This window comes from Morone saxatilis, unplaced genomic scaffold, assembly GCF_004916995.1.
Source record: "Morone saxatilis isolate NCDOM2014 unplaced genomic scaffold, NCSU_SB_2.0 Contig21, whole genome shotgun sequence".
Classification (NCBI taxonomy): Eukaryota; Metazoa; Chordata; class Actinopteri; family Moronidae; genus Morone; species Morone saxatilis.
The window spans coordinates 2973929-2991454 of NW_023339774.1; the positions used below are offsets into that span (position 1 = coordinate 2973929).

A 17526-nucleotide genomic window follows, 5' to 3' on the forward strand; every position below is an offset into this window, starting at 1 on the left:
TATATATGTGTTTTTTATTTATTTTTAATACAAAGTTTGAAAGCTTTTTAATTATTTATGCAAAGGTGGAAGATTAAAAACATTATTAAGGGCAAAAACTCATAAATTAATTGATTACTTATTTTTCATTTTGTTTTTCTTCCAGGCGCGTCACAGGATGGACAAGGAGATCAACAACAGGAAGTGTGAGGTGCTGTTGGACGGAAGGTCAGAACAGAGTTCATTTTCTATTAGATTTGATTTATAAAACAAGATGTCAACCAAGGACTTAGGCTGCTGGTCTTTCTCATTTTTTAAAGATGGTGGATAATGTGTTAAGCTACTAAATAGAATAAAAGGAAATATTTTAACATTTATACAGCATTTTGAAACAGGATCTGCTTTAACCCCTTGTGTATCAAAGCATATGTTGTGTTGTATGTAAGGATTGTTCCTGTACAATGTGTGCCAGTACATGAACATGAACATTTCATATACATGTGTAAAAACTGCGATTGATCCTCTCAGGTTTCAAGAGTCAAAGTGGAGGGACATCGAGGTTGGAGATGTGGTTCGTCTGAAGAAGAACGACTTTATTCCGGTGTGATGATTTTGCCTGCGTAACTTTCACTGGACTGTGACTTGCTGACTGACTGACGTACACAGTTTGTTTAAAGGCACATCTGTGACCTCCTGCCATTTCAAGCTGATCTAATGGTGCAACTTGAAACCATCAGAAAAGTCTCAAGCATCCACAAAATACAGAAATGACACAAATTTAACTTTGACTAACTTCATTAATACCTATTTTTATTTTTTTATTTTCACAAATGTATAATTATTTTCAGTACATTTTAGGTTTAAACTGCCTTGGATCTGCTTAGTTTCATTGTCAGTAAGCTCTCTGAAAACAACATGGATTACTATTTATATTTGAAAACAGAATCTACACACCAAATGGCTCCTGTAGAAAAAAATATTTGAATTACCGTATGTCGTCAATTGCATAATGTTTTCCAAGGGAGCCATTTGGCGTTAGGATGTTTAATTTTCAAAGGTTTTCTTATCCACACCCATCCAAGGAAAACCTGGTCTTTTTCATTATGTTTATTTGACTATTAGTAATTAACAAGTAAACTCACAAGTATGGTTGATATATTTTTTTTATTCTCCTCAGGCTGACATCCTGCTGTTATCCAGCTCAAACCCAAACAGCTTGTGTTATGTAGAAACAGCAGAGCTCGACGGGTAAGACACTTCACCTTTTTAGATGAACCTTCTGCCAACAGAATAAATCGTTATCATAATTCAGTGTTATGCCCACATAGTTTTGTAGTGTAATATCTATACTGATTGCTATGTTCAAATTGAGTAATGGACTACATTTTGTATGTAGTGACTGCTGGAGCAGCTCTCTTTGCCCTGATAAGTTTTTGTTTGACCATGTCGTTTTCTCAATAGTTCAGTCAACAAATTACTCACTGATAAGAGGAGACTTAAATGTATAAAGAGCTTTTGCCAAGGGTTAAACAAGCTCTGCAAAAGCTCAGCCATGTGACCATTGTGATTTAAAGGCGTTTCTCACTGAAAGGCAGTATATACAGTCAAACAGGCCTGTCTGTTTGATTATCGCTACCGCAGCAACTCTTAAACATCACTATCCCCTTTCTTTGTGTTTTTCAGAGCTTTGGGGCATGGGACATATCAGAGAATGAATTGTGAATTAACTTATTTAGTTATCTTTAACAATATGCAGAGAAATCCTACTTTAAAAATCCTTCTCCCAAACTGTTTCCATCTTAATCCGAATTAGAATCTGTTTAGATTCTGTTTTCATTGGCTTGTTTTCAGTCCTTTTGTGTATGTTTTCTTCGTCTGCAGAGAGACCAACCTGAAGTTTAAGATGGGACTCCGAGTGACTGATGAAAGGCTGCAGGAGGAACGTCAGCTAGCTGAGTTTGATGGTGAGCATGGTATAGAGCTGTTTATTAGCATAAACCTAAATCACTTGACCCCCCTGACAACAAAACCTAATTTTTAAAATGAATATCAATTTTAAAAATATAAAATCTTTTTAAATGAGTTTTGAGAGGAATAAAAATCAGTAACTGAAGAAATATTTTCATTATTGATAAATTATTAACTTTTAACTGTACCGTTCCACAATTCATTCTACTGTGCAATTAACAAAATAAAAACCTGAAAATGTGACTAAAGTCTTGAGGTAGTAGCCACTGTAGCTAAATGGAATTTTAGCAGTAGTGTCAGAGGGTACTCGAGGAAAAGGTTGCCTTCTTTTGTCTTTGGTCCAGAGCAAAATATCTTTACGTTACTGAGCTAATTCATGCTGCCCAGAGATGAATTTGAATAGTTTTGACTGGAATGAAATCCTCATGTCCGTTTTTGTGTTTCCTGAAGCTCTGATCGAGTGCGAGGAGCCAAACAACCGCCTGGACAAGTTCACAGGGGTGATGCTGTGGCAGAGTGAGCGTTACCCCCTGGAGCTGGACAACCTGCTGCTTCGAGGCTGCAAGATCAGGAACACGGAGGAGTGTCACGGGCTGGTCATCTTCGCAGGTGTGAACTCTCGAGTGCCTCACTGTAACATAAGAAGACATCACTTTAGTTGATTGCAAAGTAATCGCTTTTAGCTAAAGTTGACAAATTTTAAAGTTGGTACAACGTAATATAGAAAGGGTATCAGATTAGTTTTTTCTTGCTTCAGAGCTGAAACAGTTAGTTGCATCAACAACTTGATGAGTTCAAAACAATTTTTATCACTGATTAATTATTTAAAAAGATTCTTTAAGCAAAAATGCCCTATATTCTATACTTTCAGCTTTTTCAGCGGGAGGATGCTTTTCTTTGTCTCACATGATGATAAAATCTTTGGGTGACATTTCAAGACATCTCATTGGGCATTTATCATTATTTTATCAACTTTAAGGTTTATTGATTGAGAAAATGAAAATAATTGGCAGTTGCAGTCCTAATGAACATTAATTTTCTCCTTCGATTAGATTTAACCATGATAATGGAAGACATAGTACAGCTTGCTTCCAATTTTGCCCCGTGGCAGCAAAAAGCATTTTCCCCATAGATCACCATTATAAAGGAGATGTCTGTAAGAAATTGTGAGTTATTACTCTTTCAGTTTTGATTTTTGATCCATGTGGGTTTTATTTTTTAAAAGTTTACTCAAGGTGAGAGAAGTGGCTTTGAAAATCTGTGATGTCATCCCAATGTAAAGTCTGTGGATCGAGTGCGAACTTGCAGGTGGGGTAAAACACTACCGCGCGTATGAGTGTGTCACATGCCCCTGAAAGTAGGGCTGCAACTAACTATTATTATCAGAATAGTTGGCCGTTTAAAAGACAGACAAATAATTTATCGACTGCAAGCGACTCTAATTAGACTGAAGTGGTGCCGTCTTTGAGTCTGGTATCCAGGTCGTCTTATACATGCATGATCATGAGAGTAAATAATTTAGAATATTATTGATGAGTTATAACTAATAACGACCGTTACAATGGCTAGCATTCACCATTTTGATACATGTTTCTGTAGGAGCTGACACCAAAATCATGAGGAATAGCGGGAAAACGAGGTTTAAGAGAACCAAAATTGACGAGCTGATGAACTACATGGTTTACACAGTAAGTCTGAGTTGTATGCAAACTTCAACACTATCGGTGTTCATTGCCTTTTCTCTACCAGCTGCATGTTCTTGGTGTGTTTTCTTTTATTTGAGGTGATGTTTTAATGTGATGAAGTAACATGAAAAGTTATCAGTGTATTAACTGTGTTTTGGTTCCCACCCTCCCTGTAGATCTTCGTGCTTCTGATCCTGGTGTCGGCAGGTCTGGCCATCGGTCACACTTTCTGGTACGAGGAGATTGGCTCCAATGCCTGGTATCTGTTTGACGGCAAAAACCAGAACGCCTCCTACAGAGGCTTTCTCAGCTTCTGGGGATACATTATCGTCCTCAACACCATGGTGCCCATTTCACTATATGTCAGGTCAGTAAAACCACCACCAAGAGACTTTATAGATGTTGCCAGAAGAAAGCAACGTTACATTCTCTATGGATTGCACATAGCAGCTTTAAATCTTTCAACTAATCAACTCAAACACAGAGCATGTGTTACCTGGGTACAGATTGGGTTTGAGAAAATAAAAATCAGATGCAGTAGTGTCATCTCCTGTTTGTGTGCTTTGTGTTCAGTGTGGAGGTGATCCGTCTGGGTCAGAGTAAGTTCATCAACTGGGACCTGCAGATGTATTTCGCAGAGAAAGATACACCAGCTAAGGTATGCTACTGCTACTGCTACTGCTGCTACTAGTACTACTACTGCTTTTGTCATCCTTTTTCCACAAAACAAGAGGAACCAAAGACACGTTAGTAAAAATGTCTTTAGTTTGAAGGGGTATTAGCTATTGTGGGGAATAAACTAAATATGGAGCAAAGGAAAAGGCTTAATATTCCCAGATGAAAGTTGTAAAGTTGCCAGAAAAAAACTCAAATAATGAATAATAAATAAAATTCTAATAATTCTGAGATTAAAGTAAAAAATTAGGGATGCTGGAAGTCAGTTTGGGTTGCTGGGAGAGTCAATGTAATGATCCTGTGTGAGGATCTATTGGCAGAAATGGAATATGATAATAGGTATGTTTTCATTAGTGTATAATAACGTGAGAATTTTTGTTTTGTTACCTTAGAATAAGGCGTTTATATCTACAGAGGGAGCAGGTTACCTTCTACAGAGTCTGCCATGTTCAACTGTCATGTTTCTACAGTAGCCCAGAAGGGACAAACCAAACACTGAATCTCTGTGTTTTTTGCATGTTTCATGGTCACCAGAGTTTCTCCTTTGCACTTAATCCGATCTGCAGATCCGAACTGCAGCAGCTTGCAATAAAAAGTAGGATTTCATATCTTACTATTGGTATCATTTTTCATTAAATCACTTCTCGCCCCTGTCCAGGCTCGAACCACCACCCTAAACGAGCAGCTCGGTCAGATCGAGTACATCTTCTCCGACAAGACGGGAACTCTGACACAGAACATTATGCAGTTCAAGAAGTGCACCATCGCTGGACGCACCTACGGTATTGATGTACTTTATTTCACTCAAACATAAAACTACAGTTTGACATTTTAGTGGTTTTGTTTAAAAAGACTGAAACAGACGTACATGAGCCAGTGAGAGACTCTGGCAGTATTAACACCTTACTTAAAGGTGTCGAACCTCTAACGATGGCCTGGATCGGGGGAATTCACCTTCTCATGTTTGTGAAATAACCTGAGAGGAGAAATGGAAATATACAGGCAGTAGAGTAAAGGCAGAGGTAATTGTGAAAAAAGAGAGCCAGAGAGTGACACCTGCTGCCTTTTACAGGAACTAGGAACTAGGAAGAGTTTGTACCTGTTGGCAGTATTGCGTTATCTTAAAGGTGAAAAATGGGCCTTTAATGATCCCTTTGGGGAAACTGGTTGCCTGCAGCAGGAAGAAGTGAAATTTCGATAAGAACGGAACAAATATAGAGAGACAGATTTGAAAGTTTGCAAATGGCTTTGCTGTGTCAGTTACAAAATAAAAAAAATCAAATGCAGGAAACAGGAAGCTACTGTAGGTTGGTTAGGACAGGTGTGGTGAAGGCCCGTTGCCCAAAAATTAGCTAATAAAAAAACATGACTGGACAATATTCTTCATTTGATCATAACAACAAAGATTTGCATCAAAAATTACTCCAAGATCTACAGTATTCTGCTTAATAACGCCAAGAACTCCTTTGCTACCAGCTCGAGATGGGCGATAAATAGATTTATTTGAATTTACATTTAAAACGATGCAAAAAAGTCTGGAAAAAACAATTGAGATTTAAACTATGAATGTTATAATGCAGGGATATACAGCTGTTAAGGACAATGTAAAACAAGCCCCAATCCACTCAAATCACTTTACACAAGTTGCTTTTACAGCTGTGTCTTGCTGTGCCCTGTATTATAAATCTGCAGTTTTGTCATAAGTTTTTGCTCTCCTGTCCACAGGTGAACCGACCACTGCTGAGGGAGTGGCGCTGGATCGAGGAAGGGTAAAATATCAAATACACTTATTTTAGAAGAAGCGTTTAGTTTTAAAATAATATATGTAAAATGTGACAAACTGTTAAATATTCACTGAATGTTTCATTTGTAGGATAAAATATAACCAAACTATATTGAGTTATGGAAAGTGACACCTTCTTTTAAACTATACTATAACTATACTAAACTATGCTCAATGAAGCCAATCATTAAAAATATGAATTACACAATACTGAAAGGTGATGGATGATTATCTTCATTTGTGGTCTAAAATATCACATCAGCCATGTCATCCGAATAGGTACAGAATATTTGTACTGTGGTCTTGACAACCATTTTTCCGTATTCCCCATTCAGCCGGTGGACTGGAGCTGGAACCGGCTCGCTGACAAAAGGTTTGAGTTCATGGATCATTCCTTGGTCGCCTGCATCCGTTCCAGGAAGGATAAAGATGTCACAGAGTTCTTCAAACTGCTCTCCCTCTGCCACACTGTCATGGTAGAGCACAATGACCTAGGTAAACCTAAAATCCTAGTTTTGGTCAAAGGGGAAGAAGCCTGAGTGAAGCTAAGGTGTGATGAGTGAATGGCAACCACCAAGGCAGTGAAACTTGCCAATCAAGCGTATGAAAGAAGAAATATTGAAGATATTCGACATCTTCATGTACTGGTTCATATCTTTTTCTCAGGTGATCTGGTGTACCAGGCGGCGTCTCCTGATGAGGGTGCGTTGGTGACTGCCGCCAGGAACTTTGGCTTCGTGTTTCTGTCTCGTACACAGGACACCATCACCATCAGGGAGATGGACCAGGAGATGACCTACGAAATGCTGGCGTTGCTCGACTTCAATTCTGACCGCAAGCGCATGACTATCATCTGTAAGAGTGGACAGACACACACACATTCTATCGCACATACAAACACATGTCATTTGGGTCTGGGTCTGTTGGTGTACAGTAGATATAGATGCATAAATAAAAAGTAGTGACTGGCTGGCTGCTCAAAACCTGCTATGTAGCTTGACCGAACAGTAATATACCTTCAACAAGGGAGCTGCAGTCAATTCACACAAAAACTCAGCCAAAATATTTCATGAAAACTAAATAAAATAACATTTAAAATATATAGAATAAATCTGGCCTAAGTAAAAGTTAGTTTGAGACTTGCATAAAATGATAATGCATCTGTCAAGAAGGCTAGCTTAGGAACTGCTTATATAATGCTAGCTAGCATAAGGTTAAACAAGCTTTCCACACTGTGTTGCTTTAAACAACCTAAACCATTATTGGGCTATAATAGTTTTGAAGTAATATATTTTAAGATGTAAACACTCTTGCAGTTTTAGCTTTGCTTGACTTAGCTTGATGCAAGACTTTGAAACCAATAAATACTCAAGTCACAATTCTGCTGACCTAACTTTGACTAAATCAAAACACATGAGTGAATCCAGCAGCAGCCAATCACATTGCCTGATCCGGAGGGAATGGTGCGTTTGGCAGAGCGCACCAGCAGAAAAACAAATAATGACTTGTTTAGAACATGTTTAACACAGGTCTTGACTTGGGATTTGAGTAAAGAATTCAGAGCCAAGGTTGAAGAGTTGCAAGCAATGACTTTGTCCCGCCTCTGATCCTCTGTCCTGCTGTCTCTTCTCTTCCCCTTTAGTGAAGTTTCCTGATGGTCGTATTCGTCTCTACTGTAAAGGAGCAGACACTGTCATCTATGAGCGACTTGCCCCTAACTCCAGACATAAAGAAACTACCCAGACAGCCCTGGATGTGAGTGTGCATGGATTTATTCTCATTCTCTCGTTTCATTTCACTGCAGTTTGTTCGCACAGCAGACACACTGTGATACAATGACATGCATGTATGTAGCTGTTTCTCTGGAAGGCAACATGGTCTGTGTTTTGTGCTTCAGATCTTTGCCAACGCGACTCTACGGACGCTGTGCTTGTGTTACAAAGACATCAGCGCAGACGAGTATGAAGCCTGGTCCAGGAAACACAAAGAAGCACAGTTAGCCATGTTCGACAGAGATAGTGCACTCGACAGGGTGTACGAAGAGATCGAGAGCAACCTGTTGGTGAGTTGAAAACGAAACTTCCAGCAACTTGTACAGTGTGATGTAAAAACTTGAAGCCACCAGTGCACATCCACTGAGAATGGACTTTACAGTGAAGTAGGAGACCTCTTGTGTCCAGCAGGAAATCTTTAGAAATGAACATTTGCAGTGGAAAAAAATCAGAAACACATTATTGTTCCAAGCAGACTGTTTATATACATGTACTGTATATCGTAATACATGTCTAGAGGGGAAACTGGGGCATACTTAAAAAAAGTGAAAATGAATTGGATCCTGGCTCTTTTCTGTTGACCTTCGCAGAATAAGCAACTCTGTGTTGTTTTTTTCTGTTTCCCGTATAACTTACACCAACACCAGAGAAGCCTGTAAAATGTGCGTGGGTATTCTTTTGGAAGAAGCCACAACGTTTTAAGTATAAGTTTAAACTGTGACCCTCAGCCATATCTAAGCAGCTATATCCCTCTCCAGCTGATCGGGGCAACAGCCATCGAGGACAAATTGCAAGACGGAGTACCAGAGACCATTGCCACACTGGCCAAGGCTGACATCAAGATCTGGGTCCTGACTGGAGATAAGAAAGGTACAGAGTCTCCTTTTTCACGCGACAAAGTTGGTTTTCAGCTGGAACTGAAAAATATCAGGTTTTCCTTGTGAACCGAAGTGAACGTTTCATATTCTACACGTTGTTGTGCATTGTGCAGCGCCTTCTGTTGATGATGCTTCCTTGATTACAATGATTCTGCTAATTTTGTGGAAAAACAGGAGAGTGAGAGAGGAGTCTTACTGTTAGTCGACTTGTACTAATAATAAATATACACCAGTGTATAAACACCAATGGTTACCCTGCCTCTCTTTAAAAAAAAATAAACTGGCTTTACATAAAGAATCTAAAATTAAATAATGCTGCTGTTAATGGATGATATAAAAATGCTAATAAAAAAAAGTTTAGTGGCTCTGTCTTTTAAATAAACACTGGAAATACTTCTTAAAATTTACTGATCAGATCACAATCTGATATATTTGATCACTAAGAACACTAAAAAGTAGCTTGTTTTCTCCTCTCACTTTTTAATGTGTTTTATGTTTTGCACAGAAACTGCAGAGAACATTGGATATTCTTGTTCACTTTTGACAGACGACATGCAGATCCACTACGGAGAAGACGTCAAGTGAGTTGAATTTAAAATGTCACAACCTAAAACAGTACTATAAATTATCAACGAGTGTTCATGTTGTATGTCAGAAGTTTCTTTTTCCCTCTATTTAATGTCTGAGAAAAGAATGTGCTCTTTCTGCATTCCAGACGCATACATACATGACCTCTTTAAATGCAGTATTGGTTTGATCAGTCAGGTTCTATAAAGGAATAGAGTGAAAATGACAAAAGATCTATTGCCCCTGTTACAAGTCAGTATAGCATCAAAATGATTTTGAAGCTGTTAGAATAGTTGTATAATGTTGCTTTGATCATAAAACATTTATTTTCACCACTGGTCAAATCAACCAGCCACTCTCTCCTTAACTTGCATACCAATCCCTAGCTGTTCTGTCTCACCTCAAGCACAATGCCACTGAGTCCTTGTTGAGGTTAAGAGATTGTCTGTTATTTCCATGTCTCCAGTGAAAATCTGAGGATTCGTCAGGCCAACAGGAGAAACGAGCTTCCAGCTCCCCGTCGAGGCAAAAAGAAACCTGCTGAGCCTTTCTTCCCTCAGCCTGGCAAAAACGCTCTCATCATCACCGGGGGATGGCTGGTGGGTTCCATTCAAGAGTAATAATTTTAAAATGATGACAAATGATTCATTTTAGTATTTAGAAATGCGGCTATGGGAAAAAAAATCTGTTTTCAACATAGCCAACATGTTGGATTGTGCTGATATTATTCTTTTCATTTTCATTTTCTCAGAACGAGATTCTGTATGAAAAGAAGAAGAAGCGTCGCCGCCTGCGTCTTCGTCGTTTGGGAAAGCGACCGCCTCCCAGCAACCCTCAGGATGGACAGCCAATGGATGACTATGAGAAGGAGTTGAGACAGGTACAGTGAAATAAATGATATATTAAACTGAGATATGCAGGCACACTGAAGCACATGATTACATTCTAACAAACATGGTGAAATGTCTCTGCAGATTGACTTTGTGGACATGGCCTGTGAGTGCGAGGCAGTCATCTGCTGTCGTGTCACACCGAAGCAGAAAGCTAACGTGGTGAGTCTGGTGAAGAAGTACAAGAAAGCCGTGACACTGTCTATCGGAGATGGAGCCAACGACGTCAACATGATCAAGAGTAAGGACACGAGTGATCCCTGCTCACATTAAATGACACGCTTTCTTTTTTCATGTGGTTTACATTCTGTAATCTCTCCCCATCCTCTGTCCCTCTAGCTGCAGACATCGGTGTTGGTATCAGTGGTCAGGAGGGGATGCAGGCCGTCATGTCCAGCGACTACGCCTTTGCTCAGTTCCGTTACCTGGAGCGCCTCCTGCTGGTGCACGGACGCTGGTCCTACATCCGAATGTGCAAATTCCTGCGGTTCTTCTTCTTTAAGAACTTCGCCTTCACACTGGTCCACTTCTGGTACTCATTCTTCAGCGGATACTCCTCACAGGTCAGCAGCATAGCAGCATTTGACCGATGATCTAAGTTATCGTCTATTTAGTCCCAAATATTTTGATTTTACTCCAAAATCCAGAAGTGGCAACATCACTGAACCGTTGTGGAAGTTGTCAAATTGGGTGAGGAAAAAGGCCAAAAGGTTCTGACATGCCAGGATACTCTCTTTAAATAGCAGAGAGAGCTATCTACTAACTTGACTTTGCTTGTTCGACGTTGTATATCACTTAGTACAAGGTGCAAAGACATGGCGGCTGCAGGTAAAGATCAGAAAATGAACAATAGACCTTCCTGTTTAAACTCGTGTGGCAGCTTTTTGGCTTCCCTGAGTCAGAAAATGAAAAGGGTAAGAAGATAACCGACAAGATATGGCCAAGAGATATGAAGACGTTTTAAGGTTATGTTTTCAGTTTCACTTTTACAAAGAAAAGAAACTAGGCATTGTTTATACCCTACCTCGGAGATAAAAAAGGATTCTATAATTGGGTGAAGAAAATATACGAGAAAATATATATTCTTCCAGTTTCATTTTAGTTAAAAAAAAGAGAGAAAAGAATTGTGATAAAATCACATTATGAAGCCAGCATCATGAATACTACTCCCAGATGCATGCAGCCTCATCCCAGCATATGTCAGTTATTCTCACCACCAGACACTGAATCTTTGCTTTCCTGTCTGCAGGTCGCTTATGAAGACTGGTTCATCACTCTCTACAATCTCTGCTACAGCAGCTTACCTGTTCTACTCGTTGGACTTCTTGACCAGGTAAAAACAGGCTATAGGTACACACAAAGAATGGTACAGAGAAAGGTCATTGGCAGGTACATTGGTACATGGCATTCACATCTTTTGTATAAATTTCAGCCCAAAATATCATCAAACATTTCCTACTAGTAAGTAGTTGATCTTGTACAGGTTGATCTCAAGTTAAATTTTTTACTTTTATTGCTCCTAAAACTCAAGTGTTTTTTTAACAAATGTTGGTTTTACAGATTCAAGTAACTATTACTGAGAAATATTTTTAGTTATTCTCTGGCATAAATTAGATCCAGGACTTTTGCACTGTTTGTTTGTTACCTTATTCTCTTCTGCTCAGTACGAAGTTATCTAAAACTCTGTTAACTGACCCCTCTGCTTCCCCCCGCTGCAGGACGTTAACGACAAACTGAGCCTGAAATTCCCCAAGCTCTACCTGCCTGGCCAGCAGGGGACGCTGTTCAACTACAGGAACTTCTTCATCAGCTTGTTCCACGGCATCTTCGTCTCGCTCATCATCTTCTTCATCCCCTACGGAGCCTTTCTGCAGACCATGGGGCAGGACGGAGAAGCCCCCTCCGACTACCAGTCCTTTGCCGTCGTCACCGCCTCGTCGCTCGTTTTTATTGTCAACCTGCAGGTTAGTCACACGTCAGTATTGTGTTGCTAAATAAAAAAAGCAATATCAATATTTGGTTAAGCACTGAATCAGAAATCCAGAATACATATGATACTGCCACTGTGGAATAAGATGATTGTTCCAACCGTAATGCTACCCACGGAGAAATATAAGAGGAAAACTGCATTTTAAGAGGTTTAGAGGATGAGCATGTCATGGATTCATTTTATGTGACTGGCCTGCTGATTCTGTTATCTCCATCTCTTGTTTGTCAGATCTCTCTGGATACCTCCTACTGGACCTTCGTCAACTGCTTTGCAGTTTTGGGCAGCATAGCCATCTACTTTGGCATCATGTTTGACATCCACAGTGCTGGGATCCACGTCCTCTTCCCCTCAGCGTTCACCTTCACCGGTCAGTCACCAACCATTCACCACATTGTGACGCAGTTGGCTGTCTTTATAGGCTCTACTCCAAAACACTCTTTAAAAGCTTTTTTTTAGTACTATAAGTTTGCATCTGAAAGTTTCCTTTTTATTACTAGTGCAGAAACCCAATAAAACAAGAACAGAAGGGTAAAGGTTTTAAAGAGCCACTTCCAGGACTGACGCATATACTGTGATGGTGCTGGTCCTGCCTGTGAGCATTTCATACTGTATGTAATGTTAGCAGCTCTCTTAATTGGATTTGGAAACCCAAGCCAAACCCCTTAGCAGAGATATTACTCGAGCATTGTGTGAAGCATAAATCTAACCTAGTTCTTGTCCAAGTATGCAAGATAAACATTTAAAAACAAAATAACAGTAGTATTTATTGTGTATGTTTGTTTTCCTCATCATACTATCATACCGGGACATGTAGCTTTTGCCTCAGTCTTCTAGCATGATATCATACAGTACATGTGACTCTGTTAACATGTATATTTTGTGCTTGTAGGTGCAGCATCGAATGCTCTTCGTCAGCCCTACCTGTGGTTAACCATCATCCTGACTGTGGGCATCAGCCTGCTGCCCATCATCTGCATTCAGTTCCTCCATAAAACCATCTGGCCCTCTGTAGGAGACAAGGTGAGACCTCGATGAGCCAACCTACAGAACTGCTGCTGGGCCTACATGAATTATCACCAGTATCAGGAAAATGTGCATGTGGCATCAGAACAATAATCCATAAATCCATATTGTAACACTCATTTAATGGTTGCTTATTACAGTTGTGACAGTGGAAACTGGCGAAAGTAATGCATCAAATATAATATCTATAGTACAGTAAGATAATAGAGACTATGAAGTTTTATGGTAGTCACATTTCAGTACTTAAGAGAAAAAATCCACAACTTAAACTAGAAGCAACTTTAATTTTGTGATGATTCTGGTGACCCCTGTGGACAAAAGCAGGAATGTTTCCACCGCTGTCTGACCAAATCCAACCCGGTGACAGGCATTAAGAATCTTCTTGCCTCGATATGACCTAAATGAACAAACAAAACCATCAGCATAAATTATTAAAATAAAACTGTTTGTTTCACTTAAAACTCCTTGTAGGACGACTAATAATAAAAACACTTGATGGGGAAAAAAACGGGAATTATAGATGTTATCCAAGTTTTGTTTAGGTAGATTTTTTTTTTGTTCTGTTTTTAGTTTGTCTCTTAACATTGTTTAGGTAGCTAAGCAGAGATTTTGCTTCTCAGCAACTATCAAATCCAACAACACTTTAAGACTGGGAGCTTCCACTGTGTCTCAGGAGGGATTATATTTTATTCATTAATGATTTGTGTTAAAAACCTTAAAGTCTAAAATGTTAACATGTGTGGGCCACCATATTTGTACAGTAATATAATTGACAGTTTTTTGCCATCTATTGGGATTAAAAGTCCTAAATAATTATATTGTCAAAACCATGACCTTTTAATAAAAACTTAAGTATGAGTTGTTATATTTATGGAAGTATCAAGTAATCGGCTCAAATTGAACCGTGAAGAGGATGAGATTAAAAGTCCAATGGTTTAATCCAACTGCAATTTGAAAGAATTATACAAGTTTTAAATGAAAGTCATAATGTAATAATAAGGGGAATGAATAACACAGCACCGTTTCTCTAATGTTACCTGCTTATTTCCCATCATCCCCCAGGTCCAGAGAAACCGGAAGAAGTACGAGATGGAGATGCAAGAGGAGGAGAAGAAAAAGCCACCAGCCTTCCAGCGTGGCCGGCGTTCCCGCCGCTCCGCCTATGCCTTCTCTCACTCCCGTGGCTACGCTGACCTCATCTCATCCGGCCAGAGTATTCGGCGGCGCCCCCCGGCCCGCGTTGGACCCCAGGACAGCATCAGGGAGGTTCCCCAGAGAGAGGCAGAAAACATCTAATGGGGGCTGAGAGGGAGATGGAGCAGGACTGTTGTCAGCAGGGTCAGACACATTGAGGAAACTGCAAGGGGCGCTTGGTGTATCTTCATTCTCATGTGTGGAGTCGCTTCTGAAATGGTCAACATCAGGAGCTCTGCACTGAAACAAAGGGACCTCTTCCTTTGGGGTATTTAAGTGCCTTAAAAGGTGATAGAAGAAAAGAAGCACTCCTGAAGATGCTTTTAGAAATGAAATGAGCTCGGTGTGATAATGAATTGCTATTGAAGGTGTTTTAGCTCCAGTCTGTGTTCCTGACTCCACTGACTCCAGTTCCTCCACTTTGCACAGACCCTTTGTTAAAAATCAAATGCAAAAAAAAAAGCTCACCGAAGACACGACCACCGTTACGGGGGTTAGAGGTCATACAGCGACTGTGTGACTGACAATGTTGTTTAACTCAGGATTTTTAAAATAAAAGCTTTATTTTTAGTCAGTTTTTCCCTGCTCACCATTACTGTGGCTGGATATGAAGTCGTAATGTTGTTTAATATGATCATTTTTGACATACAGTTACAGTTTTAGCCCAATGTCTGAGCACTTGATATGTTTAGTGTTTTATTCAAATGAAAGAACATAGAATTCCAGTCAATTTGTCCGTTAGCTACGTGAAATCTGACCACGGCATCAGTTAGTTTAGTTTTATTTCCGTCCATTGAGATGCAAATCCAAACATTGTCCCTCACATTAAAACAATGGGCTAAAACTAAACATGTCAAGGTAAGCTCTTTTAATGTTTTACTATACATAATGGTGGGATGTCGATATGCATATGTAAACACACTTGCAGTCTTCCTTAAATAGCAGTGCTGCAAATCCAATTTACGGAATTTAAATTCAAGTGCTCCTTACTTCTGATGGGGAAACACAGCATGGGGGTGTTGGTTCATCTTCATATGATGTCTTAGTAGTTTTTTTTTTTTTTTCTTTCAATTTATTTAACTTCTTTAAAGTTGAATAGCACATTCTTTAAGTGGTAAAAAGAAGAATAATGAGGATCTTCTCTGTGTGTGTGTGTGTGTGTGTGTGTGTGTCACTGTTTGTTTACAACAAACCCAAAGATGATGATTGTGTTTTTCCAGTCCTAAATTCAAATTTAGGATATCCGCTGACCAGTGCTAAGCCAATACTGACACATTCCTGTTCTGACTGTTACCCTTTCATATTACTGTATGTAGATATTGTCTTTTTATTATTGAATGAATGCAGGCAGTAGATGAGGACCGCTGTTTGTACCAGCAACATATGATGTTAATTTATCATGTGGTTGTTAATAAAAGCCAAGGGAACCTTTAGCAATCAGAAATGAGTGTTTTATTTTACTGTGCACATTTTTATATATTTTTTTCAAATGACATGTAATATTAAAAAGTCGTGTTTTACTACCATCAACTTATTGTGGTACATATAGAGCTATATCTCCACAAAACATTTTTCATTTAAAGGTCCAGTGTGTAACATTTAGAAGGATCTATTGGCAGAAATTCCTAGTATATCTTCATTGGTGTATAATCTCCTGAATACAGGAATTGTTGCGTTTTTGTTACCTCAGAATGAAGGTTTTTATGTACAGATTGGTCACCATTTATGGAGTTCACCATGTTGAACCACAATGTTTCTACAAAACACTGAAATTTTGTGAAGCAGTGACCAACAGTAAATTACAGTACGAAAGGTGTTCTCCTCATTGCTATCTATTTATGTTTTCTGATATTTAGAGAGGTTGCATTCAGTATATAGAGGAGCTTTAGGTGCACAATATTGCCTCTACTGGAAACTAATAATAGCAATCCCTTTAACATGACATTTTTGGGAATCTTGAAAGAAAATGGTAGAATCCACCAGGAGATAGCCATGCCAGTGGATGGTTTGAGCTAAATGCTATCATCAACATGCTGACATGCTCATGATTATATTGATGCTGATGCAGAATTTTAAAAAGTAAATTTGTCTCCTTCATATGTTTACCAGGGCCACCTCATGGTGAGAGAATAAGTTCACAAAAATGAGTTGGATCTGGGGGCGCTATAAATGATTTGTCAAAGCAGGAAAAGAATAGGTAATAACAATAATGATGGCAGCATTCCATTCTGGTGAGCCAGTTTCAGGGCTCTGGGTTTGTGCATGCTAACTCACCTACATGGTTTACTGCTACACTAAATGGAACTGAGGCCTTGTTAATGTTATGACCTGTTTCCTGCTCTGACAAGTCAAAGTATCTGCTGTACTAATTTGTTGTTAGTGGTTTTGACTGGTGAGGGAGAGGTTTAACTTGTTGCAAACAGACTAAACCAGCTGCCTCACAGGGTTAGTGAACAGCAGCACCTCTTTTAATTAGGAGCCAATTAGGGGCCCCTTCCTGCTTCTGTGTAATGACTGCAGTTGTGGGAATGATCAGTGTCTTCTGCAGCATAGACGACTGAAACCTGATAATGTCACACAGCTCCAAGCAGACTCACTTGCGTTGCTGAGATGGCTGGACGTAGACATCATGTAAATATTCATCATTGCAGTAAGTTTCTAAGTTCTAAGTTAGTTAATCTTTGTTCTATGTTGTAAATGGGCCTATAAACACAACTCAAGTCCAACGCACTGTTTCATCGACCAGGAATGAATCAAAGTCTGATCTGATAAGGCGTCTATCTTGTACACTTAAATGCACTGAATGCCTTCAGTTTATTTGGATATCTCAGCCCAGACATTCACCAACTCTGAGCGGTGAAATGGCGCAACAAGGAATTCACATGGACCAGGAAAAACTCTTGTTCGATCTGCCTGGATTTACTGAAGATTCCGGTGACTATTCCCTGTGGACACACTGTATGAACTGTATTAAAAGCCACTGGGATGAAGAAGATCAGAAGAAAGTTCTACAGCTGTCCTCCAGTGCAGACAGACCTTCCCGACCGAGGCCCTGGCCTGGGTGAAAAACACCACTGATGTTAGCAGTTTAGTGGAGGAGCTGAAGAAGACCTTTACCTGCC

At 39.5% G+C, this 17526-nt stretch overlaps 1 protein-coding gene across 1 annotated transcript in view; it reads left to right on the plus strand.

The window, feature by feature from the left end:
• atp8b1 (ATPase phospholipid transporting 8B1) overlaps positions 1-15832 on the plus strand; it is a 31624-nt gene extending 15792 nt beyond the window's left edge. Inside the window, exons 6-30 of the mRNA XM_035668622.1 lie at positions 146-207; positions 508-580; positions 1157-1227; positions 1861-1943; positions 2398-2556; positions 3547-3635; positions 3809-3999; positions 4206-4290; positions 4966-5089; positions 6033-6076; positions 6426-6585; positions 6757-6945; positions 7733-7845; positions 7988-8152; positions 8621-8732; positions 9246-9321; positions 9774-9906; positions 10059-10187; positions 10282-10438; positions 10537-10760; positions 11447-11530; positions 11916-12161; positions 12416-12554; positions 13077-13207; positions 14273-15832. Coding sequence (XP_035524515.1) covers positions 146-207; positions 508-580; positions 1157-1227; positions 1861-1943; positions 2398-2556; positions 3547-3635; positions 3809-3999; positions 4206-4290; positions 4966-5089; positions 6033-6076; positions 6426-6585; positions 6757-6945; positions 7733-7845; positions 7988-8152; positions 8621-8732; positions 9246-9321; positions 9774-9906; positions 10059-10187; positions 10282-10438; positions 10537-10760; positions 11447-11530; positions 11916-12161; positions 12416-12554; positions 13077-13207; positions 14273-14506 — 3273 coding nt within the window. The 3' untranslated portion in view covers positions 14507-15832. The remainder of the gene's footprint in view (positions 1-145; positions 208-507; positions 581-1156; positions 1228-1860; positions 1944-2397; positions 2557-3546; positions 3636-3808; positions 4000-4205; positions 4291-4965; positions 5090-6032; positions 6077-6425; positions 6586-6756; positions 6946-7732; positions 7846-7987; positions 8153-8620; positions 8733-9245; positions 9322-9773; positions 9907-10058; positions 10188-10281; positions 10439-10536; positions 10761-11446; positions 11531-11915; positions 12162-12415; positions 12555-13076; positions 13208-14272) is intronic.
• Positions 15833-17526: the final 1694 nt, after the last annotated feature.